Here is a 15986-nt window from a genome sequence, read left to right on the forward strand (position 1 = left end):
TTGGTTTGCCACAGTGGCGTTCTGCTGTCAACAAGTTCATACTATCAAGGGCCTAATACTGAGAAATCTACCCCAGTTAGGACACAGCAGCAGCTCTAACATACGATCACTTCGCTCTTAGTATATTTACTCGCTCTGTACTTAAGCTCCTAGGATATCTACTCTTATACTTCCCTCTTCTAAGGACCCCTACGTGTAGTGACACCTATGGTGGAGCGAAACATAACATCTAGTATGGTTAATTATTTTAAGAATCTTAATCTCTTTATATCTTATTTATTTAGGCAAGCCGTTACGGCAAGCGGAACTGACGACATGCACGAACCCATCATTGAAACGGCAGAAGCAGTGCGGCACAATTGCTTCAACAAATTTTTCCGCGTAGAGTGCCTCCGTGATCTAAACACGAGTATGTGTCTCGGCCATCGACTCGAATCGGGTCTGCGCTAGAGATGCAAGGTGAGAGACAACCAGTAATGGGGCACAGACTCCCCACAATCCGATCGCGGGGGTTTCGTAGTTCAGAATGCAGGAGTCCACAATAATTGGGCCATTGATCTCTGCCTTCCTCCCAAGTAGCTGTTATCACATTTCTAACGAATATTTACGTGCTGTGGGAAACCAGATCAGCTGGAAACAAGCACGGGTTCGTAGTACGTCGGCGTTAGGACCCGCGAAGGCTGAAGGGAAGATGTTGGAAAGGTGGCTGGCTGAGCATGACATGACGAGAACATAGAGTCACTCCTTTGGGACTGTGAGAAGAAGGGCGGTCACATGGGAGGATCGTTTAACTTCCAAACCTCGTATTCTTGGTCCTTGCACTTGACAGCGTCGGAGAGAATGGAAAGCGACGCGCCGACGCAGGCATTCTTAGTTTTCATGTCTAGACGGATTCAGCAAAGAATTCGATTCTCAGCACCTACTTCTGGCCTTTGATATCAATAAGGGTCTCTTCCTTCACTTGTGATCCGGCGCCTGACACCCCGAGCTGCAGCTTCACCTCATTTCACTTTACATTGACTGCATTCGTGGAGTAACCGAAAGGTGAATTCGGCAAGCGTTTGCCCACTCGCTCGCACCTAGGCAGTTTGCTCAGCTTCAGCATTAAGTTTAGCCTTATTGTCAACGTTTTGAAGTCTTCTTGCGATCCTCGAAGTAGACTTGTCGTCGAATGCCGGGGTCAGAAAGGCAGAAATGATCATCAGTCCACCGAAAGTGATGGATATGAGATAGACCATCGAAATTGACTTGACGTAGGCAGTGGTCGTTCCATCGCTGACAGCCTGGAGTATTGAAGGTGTCATACCGGGAACTGCTTTTATGGCCGAAGGATCTGATCCGCCCACCGCAGTGAATAATGACGGGAGTGATGATTGCGGCAGCCCGGATGCTAGCGCGGCATCTGCCACGTAGCTTGCAAGGTTTGATGTCAACTTGTTCGTGTACTGTCGATGGCGTTAGAACATGACAGTAGTATGAAGGATCAAGTGTGTAAAGACACTCACGACTGTGACACAAATGGATATGGCGATGGTGGAGAAGAAGTTGCGCAACATCATTTCCAATGCACTGGAAATGCCAACGTCAGACTCGTGCACCATCATGGGGCCACCGGACAAGACAAGGATCTCCATCCACGCTATAGCGACAACGATCAACAAGGTAAAAGCGACTGCCATTGCTTCTCGATTTTGGTCAATCACCGCCATACCACCAACGAGGGCTGTAAAGACGAGCGAGCAAAAGATAACTTGTTGCTTAGCATAGCGAATGCGATTCGCAAGCATGGCGGCACCAAGCTGTCCAATGACATTCCCGCTAGTCAGTGTAGACTGGATCTGATTAGTTTTGCGGTTCTCCTAAAAAATGTGACATCTTAAAAGCTCACCGACAACCAGCCGATCAGAGTTGGTGACTGTGTAAACAGTGCATGTATCTGACCCGGCCAGAGCACGCTGAGGGCATAGAAGACCATTGAGCCCGAAGAGCTACACATTGTCATCGTGACAAAGCCTCGGTTTCTGAATAGGTACATGGGGATCAGTGGTTCATCGCCAGCAAACTTTTCTTCTATACCCAAATTAGATGTCGCTCTTCCGTCTTTGCCGCGTAGGAAGCTCACGTACCATAGATCAGCAGAATGACGACTCCAACACCTCCGCTAACAATCGTGCCAATGACAGGTCCGGACTTCCAAGCTGTGCAACAAATGTCAGTGCATGGTGCTTCGAATTTGACGTGGGCAATAACTGACGATATCTTTGACCACCCCAGGATATCCCCAAGAGAAGACATGCGCCACTAATGACGAAAAGCACAAGACCAACAATGTCGAACTTTCTCAATGCCTCTCGAAGCGTGCGTCTTTTATGTAAGTCCTTGAAGGCAGGTGGGAAATAGAAGCATAATTGCAACAGCCCTGCCACTCCAGACAAAATGGCATTGAAATAGTAGCACCATCGCCAGCCTTGCTCGGTGTGGGCGACAAATGATCCAGCTATGGTTTGTCAGTCTTCTCGTCAGCAACAAAAGATAATATTTGCAGCTGCGCTCACCAATTGCTGGCGCTAAGGCGAGGACTGGCCCTAGCATTGCCGCATTGCACCCAATGGCAGTAAAACGGTGTTTATAGGGAACAAGTTCGGCGATGGCAGCGAATGGACCGAGATTCTGGACGCCTCCTCCTAATCCAGATAGAGTGCTCTTTTCAGGGGCACAAGGTCAGTGTGGAACTCGGATCAAATTTCAAATAGATTGAAGGCCTTACTCCGGCAATAAGCATAGACACGTTGGACGCCCGTCCACAGATAAGGAGGCCAATCAACGCAGCCACATTACCACAGATGTAAAACCAGCGTCTCCCAAAAACATCTGAGAGCCGACCCACAACAGGGAAGATTATGCTCTGGCACAAGGTGAATGACAGATTCACCCAGATGATATTCGGATCCGGGCCTAGGCACGGTTAAACTAATCAGCTTATCGTCGACTATTTTGTATCTGGCAGCGTTACCAATGTCAGGGTTGATGGCCGTGTACAGGATGTTGGCAGGCATCACAAACCCCAGGAAGCTGGCGCCGAAGCTGAGTCCAAAGGACTGAACTCAACGTCAGTAAGATTTCTTCTGTGACCAGGTGCTGAGGGAAGATATCTACCAAATAGGTCGCAATGAATTGAGGACTCAAGTAGTAACGGGGCGGCAACTCGTTGGTGGAGTCGCCTCCAATGGCGGCTTCAGCGACATCGGAATCACTGGCATCACCCATGTGGTCGTCGGCAGGCGTGACATATTCAATCACATCGTGCTCTGCGATAATATCGCCTAAAGTCTTCATGGTGACCAGCAACCGGATCCAAATGAAACAGCGTCAAAGTGAAGATTAGTGAGAGAAAAGGACCAAGCACCCCCAGGTAGAATCCTGGTCGTATAGATATCTACAACAGACCCCCGATTGAAGCTTCGATCCATATTCGCTCGGGCCTCGGGGAGCGCGGTAAAATGCGAGTTGAGATCTTTCAGTTCGTTAATGCGGAAGACCCTTTAACCCCATGGGGTCGGCGAAATGAGTAGAGCGATGCTGGTCGATGACTGGGCGTTCTGAATCTCGCTTTCAGGGGATAGGAGAAGTTTTGGGGGGGGGCGCAACTTGTCATCAGTACCATATGCAAAGTTACCTTCTGCTGTCAATTAGCCCTTTCCAATTTGTTGTCCATGAGAAGTGCAATCACTGGCAGGCGTGGAACTGTCAACGATTGACACCGTGAAACCTATATTCGCGGTGTATATTTCCTGTGGGTACATGTGTGTCATGGACAGTTGCAACAATAATTACATCGGTCTTTCGCAATCGTAGAAATGTGCAGCAGAGTTTCTCCGCAGCATAATGTGTAAAATTGTGGACTGGGATGGGTTCTAAACCGCTGGGTGATATTTTTCCACATTTGCCAACCTTCGCTATCTCCGATCCGCTTCGAGAATCCAACAAGCAACGATAAAAGGAAAGTAGGCACAAAGAAAACATCCCATGACACTGACCTCTGGCTCTAGTTTACAAGATCAATGGACTAGTCTGGCTCTTCTTACCCTGGGTGCCTGGCGGTAGAACACAATGTAATCCATCATATATCCCCAACAGGGGCTGTGCGGACCAGGCGCTCTGCCCTGTCCCGTCAGCAGTCCGGGGTAATGCCCTGTGAACTCTGAAGTACACGGTCTTTGATTACACGGCGATGCATAAAAATCGTCGGAAGACATTCGTCCCGTTGTATAGTAACTCACCTGGATATAAATTCAGATTTCCGTGAAAAGCGATCTCTTCACTTGATCTGCGATCTTTCATATCAAGCACATACTATCACAGATGCCTGTTATCGCTGTTGCCGATGGAACCGGTAAGCTTGGCTGTACTGTTGTTGACGCCATTGTCGAACATGGTGGATACGAGGTTGTCGTCCTTGCCCGAGCAGTGAGTTTGTCTACAGTTCAATGGCCGGACAACATGTCTCTGATTCATAGGTCTCAGGCCAGCAAAGCCAAACAAAAGGAGCTCGGCGTGCGTGTAATCGGCGTTGACTACAAAAGCGTGGAAGCACTTACTGAAACGCTCGAGAATGAGAACGTCGACACAGTGATAGCTACATTCGACTCGGCTGCGCCGCCTGACCCGGAGCTAGCCCTTGTCAAGGCCTGTGATGCATCCAGCAAGACACGACGCTTTATTCCCAACTGGTGGGGCATCCGATATACTGCAGAGTAGGTCATCCATCGCCAGCTCCGCCAAAGGGAATTGCACTGACGGGAGCCTCAGAGTCGCGGCCATCTTCCCCATTGCTGCATCGAAGATTGCAGTGCTGGAAACATTGGAGAAGACAAATCTAGAATTTACCACCGTGATCAATGGCTTCTTCGCGGATTACTACGTTCCAAAGATCCCATCCCGCATGGGGCCTTTCACTATGGCACTTGACATCCCCAACAACGTTGCCGCAATCCCTGGGACGGGTGACGTTCCTGTGGCATTCACGCATACCATGGACGTTGCGCATTTCACTGCTTCTCTACTCGGCCTTCCAGAATGGCCGAGAGAGTCATATATTGTGGGAGAGAAACTGACTTGGAATGAGTTCCTAGCTGTTGTAGAAGAGGCCAAAGGTTCAAAATTCAATGTTAGCTATGATCCTCTCGAGAAATTACAGAAAGATGAGATCACGGAGTTGCCCGGACACAAGACCATGCATGCCTTTGTTCCGAAGCAGGTATTAGATGGTCTTCTCGCGGTCTTTGGCATTCTCTTCGAGGAGGGGTATTTCGACCTCAAGCCCGTGAAGAGCATGTCTACATTCAAGGCAAGGACAGTCCAACAGATGGTGAAGGAAAATTTTCATGATCAGCCAGACTCTACACAGAGTACATGTGACGTCGCAAATTATCTGGGAAGCAAATAGGCTGGGTGGGATCAAAAGCCGTATGCAGACGTAAGAGGCAGTATCTGTGTGCGGACGAATACGAATTCGAAAGGTTGGGCCGACCAAATTCGATTTCCTGGACTGTAGAGACAAGCACTGAAACATGACACATACCGAGCAATGCCCTTGCAAGATCGGGGAAACCCAGCCCTTTTCTTATCGAATGGGGTTAGAGGAAGTCAGTTGGAATCCCATCGAGGGCTGCAGGCAATAGCTCCGGAGATAGACATGGGCAATTCCTTCATCAGTAACGCCCCAAGTCGCGCAGACTTTCTTTCTTCAGTAGGGGGAGCTCATGGGTGAACATTCGACTCCAAGAATGGAAGAAAGTTGTTTTGCATCTCCAGAAGGGTTGGCTGTCATGATTTGTGCTCATAGTGCGAGACGTGTTGCACAGCGGACAGAGGGTCCAAGTGCAGGAAAAGACGCGGGGTTTTGTCTTTGGGGCATCCAATATGATACCTTTGCTGCCGCTTTCATTGATGACCCAGGTGTTACGAAGCGAACTGCACAGTGCCATATCAAGAGAAGACAAAGTACCCATTATTTTCCCGGCTGGTAGACAGGAGCAATATATACTAGAACCATTGGAGCAGAAATTCGAATAATGAACAACCTTTCCTAGGCCGGCGCATGACCATGCAAAGTACATCAGGTTCGGCTCCTTGGTTGGCGTGAGTATCAGCTCTATCTAATTTACATCTGACACAAGCATGTCAAGAGATGGTAGTTGTGCATATGGGGCTTGCTTCGGGGTTTGCCCTTGGTCCTGATAGCTTCAAGCTTGAGATCTCTGTTCTTTGTGTGTATTCATACTCCGTAGCTGTGTGGATTTCACGCACGGCACACACCGCAGGTACATGACCAAAGGTTACTGCACTATGTTCCGACGCCGTCCAAATTCTTTGTCAGACTGTGCCAATGCCATCATGTTTCGTTCTTTGCCAATTCGCGACTTCTTGACGAGCACAGCGGGACAATCCATCTCCCCCAAGTAGAGGTGGATGAGTTGTGGTGTTCGGCTTTCGAGAACCGCCGGACACTGAAACACTTTTTCAAGCTCTTCGAACTCGCGGACTTGGTAATACTTGGAAGTCTGACATCCGAAAAATTCCAGCATTAGGCCGTGATCCCATCGAGCTATATCATTGTGTTGGAGAGTTGGCCCGTGGATGATGCGCTCCGTCGTATAGCCATTGTTGTCTAGAAGTACAATAGTGGGTGAAAATCCATGTCGAACAATAGTCCCAAGCTCCTTGGAACTCAAAATTAGCACTCGGAATCCAAATGCAATGGCGAGGGGCGGTGTTAGGTACCTGGACGGTCATTTGAAGGCCTCCATCGCCGGCGAGAAACAAAACTCGGCCGCTCGCCCCCTGCTCTCTTCTTGCGCACAGAGCACCAAGCAGTGCCGGCACAGCATACCCAATTGCACTGAAGAACATCTGCGTAAGGAAGCTATTTCTGGCACCGAGCCTCAATTCGAGAGCTCCATACTGCGCGGTGCCAACCTCGGCCACAATGCAGTCATCTTCTTTGAGATGACCGCTGAGGCATTTCCACAACCTCGCGTGATCCAACCTACCCTCGAAATGCATTCGGGTGTTCTGGCTAGCGGAAGTAGATGTCTCATTGCCCTGCCAACTCGGTCAGCGGCTCGTTTTACATATTTGCTGGGGAGAAGGCAACAGACACCCATTAGAACTTGTTTCTTTTCCATCAAGGCTCGAGCAACCCTTTTAACCACCGGAACAAAGCTGAGGTCATGTCTAATGCCATTGACTAGGATCCAATCTGGGTGCAAAACGATACTGTTCTCCGGGCTCAAATTCTGGGTCCAAACTCCGGTGTTCGAGTCCGATAGAAGTGGTCCAACGTGGACCACTTGGTCGGCATCCTCAATCCTTGTCTTGATCGAGTCCTCTGTCGTCAGGATACCATTGTAGATTCCTCCATAATTAGCCTTTGTCTCATCGTAATGCGACTTTGCCAGTGGCGCGATGAACGTCTTGTTCTCAAGTCAGGAGTGAAGAAGGTCATATTCTTGGGAAAAACTTACCGTTGCGTTCCACAGATCTGAGATCTGATTGACTTGATCAAGAAGTCCATAACGTTGCGAAAGGACGTCGACCAAGAGGGCTCCAGTCTTTGAGGATGACATAGCAGTTACAATAGCGTCCACGACCGCACCCTCTGCCTCTTCGCGCCCGACATTGATAATCTCTGTGTTCAAAGTTTCGGACTCCAGTCGATCGGAAGGCACAAAGATGTCAGGAGTGTCCATTGGAATAAACAGGTAAACTGGATGCCTCGTTTGATAAGCTCTTTCAATGACAAAGTCAACTTCTTCGGTGAATGTTGCGTCGTTTGTTAGGAAAACGGACGCTCTTCGCGCTGGCTCTGACATCTTTTGGTATATCGTATGGTCCCAACCATCGTCGCCTAGGGTATGATGGATTTTGGTACGAGCCTTCTGTGCTGCCCGCGTGGTGGTGCCAACAATGTGAATAATTGGCACATGTTCACTGTAAGCTCCTGCAATTCCATTGAGGGCGCTCAGCTCTCCAACGCCATACGTGGTGATAACAACCCCCGGCGTACCGTCGCCTTTGGTGCGGGCGTAGCCATCAGCGGCGTATGCTCCATTTAGTTCATTGCAGGTGCCCACCCACTTTAGACCTTCAGGATAGATATAGTCCAATAGATTCAAGGTGAAATCGCCCGGACAGCCAAAGATATGGTCAATTCCAAGCTGTTTCAGCCTGCGAAAAATATAGGAACCTAGAGTTACTTGCTTCATGGCTACAGCTGCGAGATGCTTGGTTGTTGACTAGTGACAGAATGCTGCGTTGTATTGATGGAATTCCACGTACCACAAAAGTCGAAATCTCACACAAACTATCTCCCGAGCCATTTTCCAATGAAAGGCGCTTGCTTTCAATCATGACCTTGGCTCCGAGACTGTACACATTTTTTTTTTCACCGGCATGCAAGGATATGGCTTGGAGCCACACGCTGTGTAACCAGATATGTTCGGCCCGAACCCCACCACACACCCCTCTTCGATCCTGAGCCGTTTCTTCCAAGAGGAGCTCAAGAAACGACGAGCTAGTGACCATTGGATACGAAGCGGACTGTTCTTACTAATTGGAGCTATTGGCATGGTGGGACCTGCATTACTTTACCAAAAGATCGCCAGGAGACATCGGCAGCGGGGCCCCAGCCACGAGATCATGGACACTGGCCATCCCAGCCTATTCGCAGCTATAAAAGTAGGTACATCGTATTTTGCAAAAGTTTCTGGCCATCACACAGCATATTTGCCTTCTCCCTTGTTCGAGCAGACTCCACGTCGCGCACCTCCCATCACCATCAACATGAAGCTCGCTTTACTTTTCGCCATCCTCCCAGTCACCTTGGCCGCCTGGTGTCCTCCAAAGCCTGCGAATTCCTGCGAACAGAAGCAAATCTTCGATTTGTTTGTGCGACGATTGCTCATCGAAAAGGACGTTGAGACTGCTTACTACGAGCACGTTCATCCTGACTATGTTCAACACAACCCAACGGTCCTCAGTGGCATTGAAAACAACATTGCAGTCGTGGGCGACATCGTGAAGCATGCCAACTTCACTTTCTATCACACCTCAGTTGGCAACGACATTGCTCTTCTCCATCATCGCGTCGACTGGGAGGACAAAGCCCGACATCCGACATATACCATGGCTGCAGACATATTCCGAATGGACGGTACTTGCATCATGGAGCACTGGGATTGCTTGATGGAGGCCCCTGAGTACGGCATCAACCCTGTGCCCTGGATCTCGAAGTAGTTTCACTATTTCAGCCTACGGCGACCCAGGGCCTGCGCCACCTTGGCCATGCCTCAACCCTGAGAAAACCAAATGTACATAGAACTTGAGGCTGGGATCTGACTACACGGTTAACCCAAAAGCCATCATTGGCATGGTGCGGCGAGAGATTATAAGATAGTTAATGTACCACATGGGCTCTCTACTGCCTATTCTACTCCGATCTGCTACAAGAACAACTCTTTCAAGGAATGGGATTATATTGCGGCGATCGTTGTTTCAGCGCAAAGACTTCGCAAGCCGGTTGAAAACTAGGCTTCCTGACAGAGCAAGACACATCTCCTTATTGTCGTATGATCTTTCTTAGCTTCATAATCAAGGCTCAGGGACAAGCTCTATATAGTTGCCATCTGGATCTTGGATGAAGACTACCGATTTCACCATCTCCAAGAAAGTTTCATTCCGTCCCTGCGTCTGAGTTTCCAATCCAATCAACGACCCAACTTCATCCAGTCCCGCAGTCGCATCGACATCTTTGACAATCCTAACATCAAATTGTCTTATATGCGCCACGAATGCGGACATGTCTCGAACTCCAAGGGCCAACTTCAGGAAGCCGGGACGAGGCGGGAATTTGTGAGCCGCAACTGGCTCAACTGCCTGGCATGAAGAATGAGGACAACAGACTCTAGGTGATAGGCATCTGGAACTTACAGAATTGATCAGCTCTATGGTAGTGCGTTCCCGCTGTGAGCCATTCACGACAGGATAGCCAAGCAACCATATCTCGAATGAGTCCTCCTTTACATGCATGGTCTCTTGGAGGCCAAGGACCGTCTTGTAGAACCATAATGATTTTTCAACGTTCGAGGGACGTATGGCAACGCTGTGGATGAACAGTCCCAGACGAGCTACTTCTGCCGCCATTGCATTTGGGATCGTGACTACCTTCGCGTCACTCAAGGTGTAAATCAATCTCACTCCCAAGGATCTCGAATGAATAGATACAAAGGGGATCTTTCTTACAGCACTTGTGAAGGACTCTGGCATGTGAAGATGACACGGGCCTGGAAATCACCAGGTGTCTTCTGGCGGCTGACGAAGAGGCGTGGCAGTGGCTTGCTGTCAGTTTGGCCGGGGGTGGGGGCTGGACGGGGCTATGTACTGCTTATCCACTATTTGTCCGAACCCCTTAACTCGGCCAAACCGATACTCGATAAATGCCCGAGCTAGATCTTTGCCAAGAAACACTCTCAACCGCGACCGTGGAGTTGCCTCGCGAAGTCTTGGTGGGCTCGGGTCACAGTCCCTGTTGTAAATGCGGCGAGGTTGAATGACACTGTCTGCTTGCCTGACCCCTCGGCGAACCACAGGACTGAGACCCACTTATGGTTGAGAGAACAATGAGCTTCCCCCTTGGCCCCTTGGTGGAACGGGAACTGGAGCGGACGTTCATCTCAAACGAGGGAGAAGTGGTGTGTCCTATTCCCATATCGCAGGTCGCGACTTACAAGCCTCAAGGCTTATCAAATATCCGTTGGTCTGATTCCGACTTGTTCATCACTGTCCACTCCCCCATCATATCTGAAACCAGTCTATTCAGGTAATCATGGGCTCTCTTACTCTGTCTCAACCTCACGGCCGTCGTTTGACCGGTGGAGATTTGGTCGCTCAATGTCTCAAAGCACTTGGGGTTGAAGTCGCATTTGGCCTCGGCGGAGGTCATCTGGATGCTGTCCTGCTTGGCTGCGAGGATAATGGTATCAAACTTTACGACACTCGACATGAAACCGTGGCCGTGCAGGCAGCGGAAGGCTATTACAAAACATCTGGCAAGGTCGGCGTGAGTTTCGTTACAGCAGCCAGCGGGTACGACTTTGAAGATCCATCCTGGACAAAAATTTGGGCTGATACATGACCAGATTCTCCAATGCTCTCCCAGGACTGTCATCAGCTTCGGCAGACAACAACGCGATCGTCCTCATCACGTCGTCGCAGCCTCAAAGGGACATTGGCACCAATGGGTTACAGGGTGCTCATGACCAAGTGGCTTTAGCAATGCCAATTACTAAGTTCGCTCATCGAGTGGTGCATGCCTCTGAAATCCCTAGAGTTATGGCTCATGCTTTCAGAATTGCCGTTGGAGATGGACCAGGTACGCATTCTCTTACGTGTAATATCGAACACGACCATTGATTTCTCGATCCAGGCCCCGTCATGCTCGATATCCCCATCGAACTGATGATGCTGCCGGTTGACCAGGAAAACATTTCCTGGGGAGCGATCGCAGATCCGCCCACATATCCGCCCGGTCCACATGAAGACGCCATCGAAGCGCTGGTCCAACTATGGAAATCCGCTGAAAGACCCGCGATCATAGCCGAGGTCATCGGACGCGGTGAAGGCAAGGTAAGATTCTTTAGCTCCACGCCGTGCTACTGAGGTGGTGGAGCTGTAATCTGATCACCTGCCCTTACAGTCTACTGTCATTCTAGAAGCTGTAGCTGAAGCAACATCCACTCCCGTGTTCCACAGCCTCAACTATGGTCCTGCAGTCCCTTACAAACATCCTCTGGAGGCTGGGCCAGCCAACCAGCTGGCACTGCTCCTCGGGTCCTCAAGCCCACGACCAGACTTGATCATTCTCATGGGCGCCAGGCCGAGCACTTTCACGGGCGCGAGAGGGGGCTTCGTTCTTCCCAAAGCCGAATGCAAGATCGTCCAGATCGATCCTGATGGCCGGGAAATCGGCAAAATGCACAGAGTCGACTTGGGCATGCAATGCGAGCCGGAACAAGCATTGCGAAAACTGAAGACGATCTTCCAGGCCAACAAGCTACCACCTCGAAAGGAGTGGCTCGACATTGCGCTAAAGCTGAAGACTAGTCCTTTGAAGAAATTTGAGAACTCAGCCCCTTCCACAAACGACGCATTGCATCCCTTTCACGCCATCTATGAGATCGCCAAGTCATTGGACCCAGGCGCAATTTTCATTTGTGATGGTGGCGAGGCATCCTGGTGGGGTTTGGATGTTGCACCAACGAATCAAGCACACCTCAGCATATATGCCTGTGGCATCATGGGATTTCTCGGGAACGGCTGGGGCTACGCATTAGGTGCTGCTGCTGCGGCGCCTAGTCGTCAGATTGTTCACATTCAAGGCGATGGATCGGCGGGATTTCACATCGCCGAACTCGACACCTATGCTCGATTCAAGCTCAATATCCTCACCGTTATCATGAACAACAGCTTGTGGGGTATGTCATGGCATGCCCAAGAAATGAACTGGGGGGCCAAGTTCGCCAATAGGCCGATGTCCATTCTAAGCACCAGGACCTCTTTTCAGGCCGTGGCTCAAGGGTTTGAAAATGGAAGCGACAGGATTACGCGGATCCATGATATCTCGGGAGCAGTGAACAAGTTTCGAAATCAGGAGGGCCCCTATCTCCTTGACGTCGTGGTTTCCGAATCACCCACGCACCCTGGCTTGGAGTCCTTAGTCAAGGGCAACATGGACCCGTCGAATCCGCCCTATTTTTGTACTTAAATTTCAGACGCAGGGTGTTGCTAAGGCCAGCGGTCATTGAAGCTGGGGGAATTCTTCTGATACTCAGCGCGACAGTGATTGAGATGGAATCAGAACCCACGCATAGTCATCTTGATATTCACAGGCCTCAGTTTGAGTCTCGGTGTAACTTGGTCAGGTGCGACGCTATCTCGAACGTGAATAGAAACATTCACAAGGTGAGAAGCCGAATCAGGATTCTCCTTTGTCAGTTCGATCAAGTTTGGCTATCCAAACCGAGGTGCTGACCCCGTAGGGCAGATGCGATCCACTTTCTTTAGTATAGGTCCTCAGCCAATGCCGCTTTTCTTCGTTGGGCCACCGCAATCGAAACGCTTCTTGCAGTCCATGCTCCCGGGGAACTTGCCACCGCCTGACAGAACATGCATTCATTTGGCCTATGCATGAGTTTTTCCTCGTATAATTGTGCACGAGGAGGGAGTGCTCCGCCAGGGGGGTTATCAAGGTTGAACGGGTGTGAGGCTACGAGCACCTCGGCAGAAATTCTGCTCTTCTATTGCTTCTGTCATAACCACGTCCGATCCTCGTGGCCGCAGTCCACTCTTCACAACCGTGTTTCAATGATCCTTCCGAGTTATACCACGAACGGCATCATTGTGGTTTGCCTTCTCCAAATGCAAAATGAGCTTCCTGGACGGGTTTACCGCCCACGTGGAAGTCCTCGCAAGGTAAGATGGCTGCGATCAGTCGCGCAGGTTGCTCCTTGGACGAGTTTGACCAGCGGTGTAAGGTGGCCCGCTGAATTATGTGATCCCTACCAGTACAATATCAGAAACTGATACAATCCCCAGTTCAGAGTAATACGAGAGGCTGGATTCTCACCGATGAACCTTCGCCTGGGGGAGAGGGGGGAGGGTTGCTGAACACTTACCCTGGATAAAGTCGAACCTTCCCTCCGCTCTCCAGCTCGTGATCTAGTTCGCCCATGACACAGATGGAGATATCCATGGACACCGTCCTGTGCCAGTGACCCACGGCACCGGGAATGACGTCAAGCACGTTGAGATTTACCCCCTGGGTCGTGCTGATACCATTCTTGTTGGCGGATGCTGGCATTGCGAAGTCTCTGGCCCGGGTGTGACTGGAGACGGTGTCATTGCTCTCGAACGCCTTGATATCCTCATCATCTTGGAGACGCGCGGGCAATGAGGACGTCGCATATGATCGGGTAACACATCCAAATCCAGGGAACTCGGCGTAGACATAATCTGGCGCACTCGCGTAGGTACTCCGTCCAGTCACCGGATCGTGAGTGGCAATGTACCGTTTTGACGGCCGTAGGCCTGACGGGGCAGTTTGAGGTTCTGACATTGTGAAGACTCCTTGACCCAGCGGATAACTTGCAATGGAGGACAAGAGTTCTAGAAAGTGACCAGGTTCATCGGCACATGGAAAATGGCAAAGGACATCTAGTCTCGGCCAAGTGAATGTGGCTCTAAGAATTTTCTGTTCCTCCGAACCGCCAGGGCTTTGGATTCGGTCAATTCCATCCCCAAACGGGACCAACCTAACCTGCCGGCCGATGAGCATATGGACTGCTAGTGACGGTCTGTGCGCTTGTGTTCCGGTCTACAGCTAATACGAAGGCGAAACAGCAGGGCAGTTAGTCTGTTGCAGTTCCAGAAGACAGTAAGGCCCAGGTTTGTTAGGTACCTGCTCTTGGTAGAAGAGAGCAAAATACCTTCTTCGAATTGGTCCGCCGATGCCCACTGTCGAGATACCTTGTTATAAGACAACCTCCGGTCGCATTACTTCAGTGTCGATCAGAATTGGGTAAATGGTGGCTGAATTTTAGAACCTGGCCTCGTAGAACTTTCCGTCTGATACTTTGGCCTTTTCCCGCTTGATCATATCCAAGATTGTCCAGTCGTCGGGAATATGTCCCTCCGACACGTTCGTGGATCGGAATGGTGTCCCATGCAAGACACGGGACCCGACTTCCTCGTACTTGTCATTAGCGTATTGCGCGGCGTTGTGACACTGAAGCCTTTTGGGCGGTGCATATCGAGTCTTTTACTGCCGCATCCCAGTCTGTACGGTTCCGTCGGTGGCACGTGTCACAGCCTCAGTCTTTGTGTCAGAGAAGTTCGTTCAAACCTGTAACTTCCAACTCTGGTGTAAGCTGGCTTGCTTATGAGATTCGTAGCGTACCCTGTACACTGAGGATCTCGTACGCCCGGAGTGCTAAGGGAATATTCTCTCCTCCTGCGCGTTCCAAGAGAGCCGCCACCGTTGGGGCGCCTCCGAAAGCTTGAGCACCGCCAGTGGCTGTCGAGGGCAGATGAGACCTTTCTTGGAGACGCACTCGCGGGCTGGATCTCTTTAGAGAAGTTTATAGTGGATCAGATTCGACCACCACAATATTTGATGAATCGAACACCGCATGCTGGTATAAAATTGACATCTCCTGTAACCCACGAGCGTGAGTCGTGTGCATTCCTCCCGGCACGTAGCTTCTGACCCCTCTGCGACGACCTACCCCGTCTGCTGAAAACTTTCATAGCTTCGATCACCTTGATATTTGCGCCACTGTTCCGGAGCCGATGGGAGCGGCGAGACCGCCCAATCAAACCGCTGATAGATCATTCAACGCAGACATGGTGGAATTTGGGCGAACAACATCAATCTGCAAACCAGAGACGTTAGTGGGGACCAGCCCATTAGGTGTTTCGGCCCCTGCTCGGTTCTCCAGTCGGCAATCATGCGAGGGTCAAGATTCGGGTGATCCGAACATGGACATGGTATTCTTGGGACGCATGCGGGATAACTCCGGACTAAACCAGTAACACAGCAGTAGTCACAAGCATTCTATAGACCTGGCTGACACACGTCTCCATTTCGCCGTCACCATTTGGCCTCCCATCATAACCTCTAACCTCGGTCAAAGACCTCTCGATGGGGAATCAGATGCGTGTTTCCTCCCGGAAAAGGGGGACTCGTCGCAAACAAAGCACTACATATGCCGAGCGTCGATCAACGCACCTGGATACATCCACTTACTCTATCCTGCATTGATAGCCGATGGGGAGTTGACATTGCGCTTCTTCCCCATGCTCCCCTCACTCGCCTGAGGCAGTACTCAATAAATACGCCAAACGAACGCTCTCGTCGTCCTATCCGGCTT

At 50.4% G+C, this 15986-nt stretch overlaps 7 protein-coding genes across 7 annotated transcripts; 3 read left to right on the forward strand and 4 right to left on the reverse strand.

Moving 5' to 3' along the window:
* Positions 1-1079: 1079 nt before the first annotated feature.
* On the reverse strand, positions 1080-3336 carry A1O5_01751 (uncharacterized protein; the record flags this gene model as incomplete). The annotated part of the gene is made up of 9 exons (XM_007742367.1): positions 1080-1445; positions 1506-1832; positions 1889-2070; positions 2127-2198; positions 2255-2497; positions 2556-2703; positions 2768-2955; positions 3014-3098; positions 3157-3336. The coding sequence occupies 9 exons, from the start codon at positions 3334-3336 to the stop codon at positions 1080-1082; spliced, it is 1791 nt and encodes a 596-aa protein (XP_007740557.1).
* A 1026-nt stretch (positions 3337-4362) lies between these two features.
* On the forward strand, positions 4363-5446 carry A1O5_01752 (uncharacterized protein; the record flags this gene model as incomplete). The annotated part of the gene is made up of 3 exons (XM_007742368.1): positions 4363-4467; positions 4525-4754; positions 4810-5446. The coding sequence occupies 3 exons, from the start codon at positions 4363-4365 to the stop codon at positions 5444-5446; spliced, it is 972 nt and encodes a 323-aa protein (XP_007740558.1).
* An 892-nt stretch (positions 5447-6338) lies between these two features.
* On the reverse strand, positions 6339-8267 carry A1O5_01753 (uncharacterized protein; the record flags this gene model as incomplete). Its single annotated transcript, XM_007742369.1, has 4 exons — positions 6339-6722; positions 6784-7104; positions 7161-7475; positions 7527-8267. The coding sequence occupies 4 exons, from the start codon at positions 8265-8267 to the stop codon at positions 6339-6341; spliced, it is 1761 nt and encodes a 586-aa protein (XP_007740559.1).
* Positions 8268-8496: 229 nt separating this feature from the next.
* A1O5_01754 (uncharacterized protein) lies at positions 8497-9297 on the forward strand (the record flags this gene model as incomplete). The annotated part of the gene is made up of 2 exons (XM_007742370.1): positions 8497-8739; positions 8812-9297. 2 exons carry the CDS (start codon positions 8497-8499, stop codon positions 9295-9297), a joined length of 729 nt encoding a protein of 242 aa, XP_007740560.1.
* Positions 9298-9651: 354 nt separating this feature from the next.
* Positions 9652-10203, reverse strand: A1O5_01755 (uncharacterized protein; the record flags this gene model as incomplete). Its single annotated transcript, XM_007742371.1, has 2 exons — positions 9652-9936; positions 9991-10203. 2 exons carry the CDS (start codon positions 10201-10203, stop codon positions 9652-9654), a joined length of 498 nt encoding a protein of 165 aa, XP_007740561.1.
* A 682-nt stretch (positions 10204-10885) lies between these two features.
* A1O5_01756 (uncharacterized protein) lies at positions 10886-12823 on the forward strand (the record flags this gene model as incomplete). The annotated part of the gene is made up of 4 exons (XM_007742372.1): positions 10886-11145; positions 11199-11431; positions 11486-11685; positions 11756-12823. The coding sequence occupies 4 exons, from the start codon at positions 10886-10888 to the stop codon at positions 12821-12823; spliced, it is 1761 nt and encodes a 586-aa protein (XP_007740562.1).
* Positions 12824-13453: 630 nt separating this feature from the next.
* On the reverse strand, positions 13454-14173 carry A1O5_01757 (uncharacterized protein; the record flags this gene model as incomplete). Its single annotated transcript, XM_007742373.1, has 2 exons — positions 13454-13616; positions 13734-14173. The coding sequence occupies 2 exons, from the start codon at positions 14171-14173 to the stop codon at positions 13454-13456; spliced, it is 603 nt and encodes a 200-aa protein (XP_007740563.1).
* Between the last annotated feature and the right edge of the window lie 1813 nt (positions 14174-15986).

Source organism: Cladophialophora psammophila (genome assembly GCF_000585535.1).
Source record: "Cladophialophora psammophila CBS 110553 chromosome Unknown aczJe-supercont1.2, whole genome shotgun sequence".
Lineage (NCBI taxonomy): Eukaryota > Fungi > Ascomycota > Eurotiomycetes > Chaetothyriales > Herpotrichiellaceae > Cladophialophora > Cladophialophora psammophila.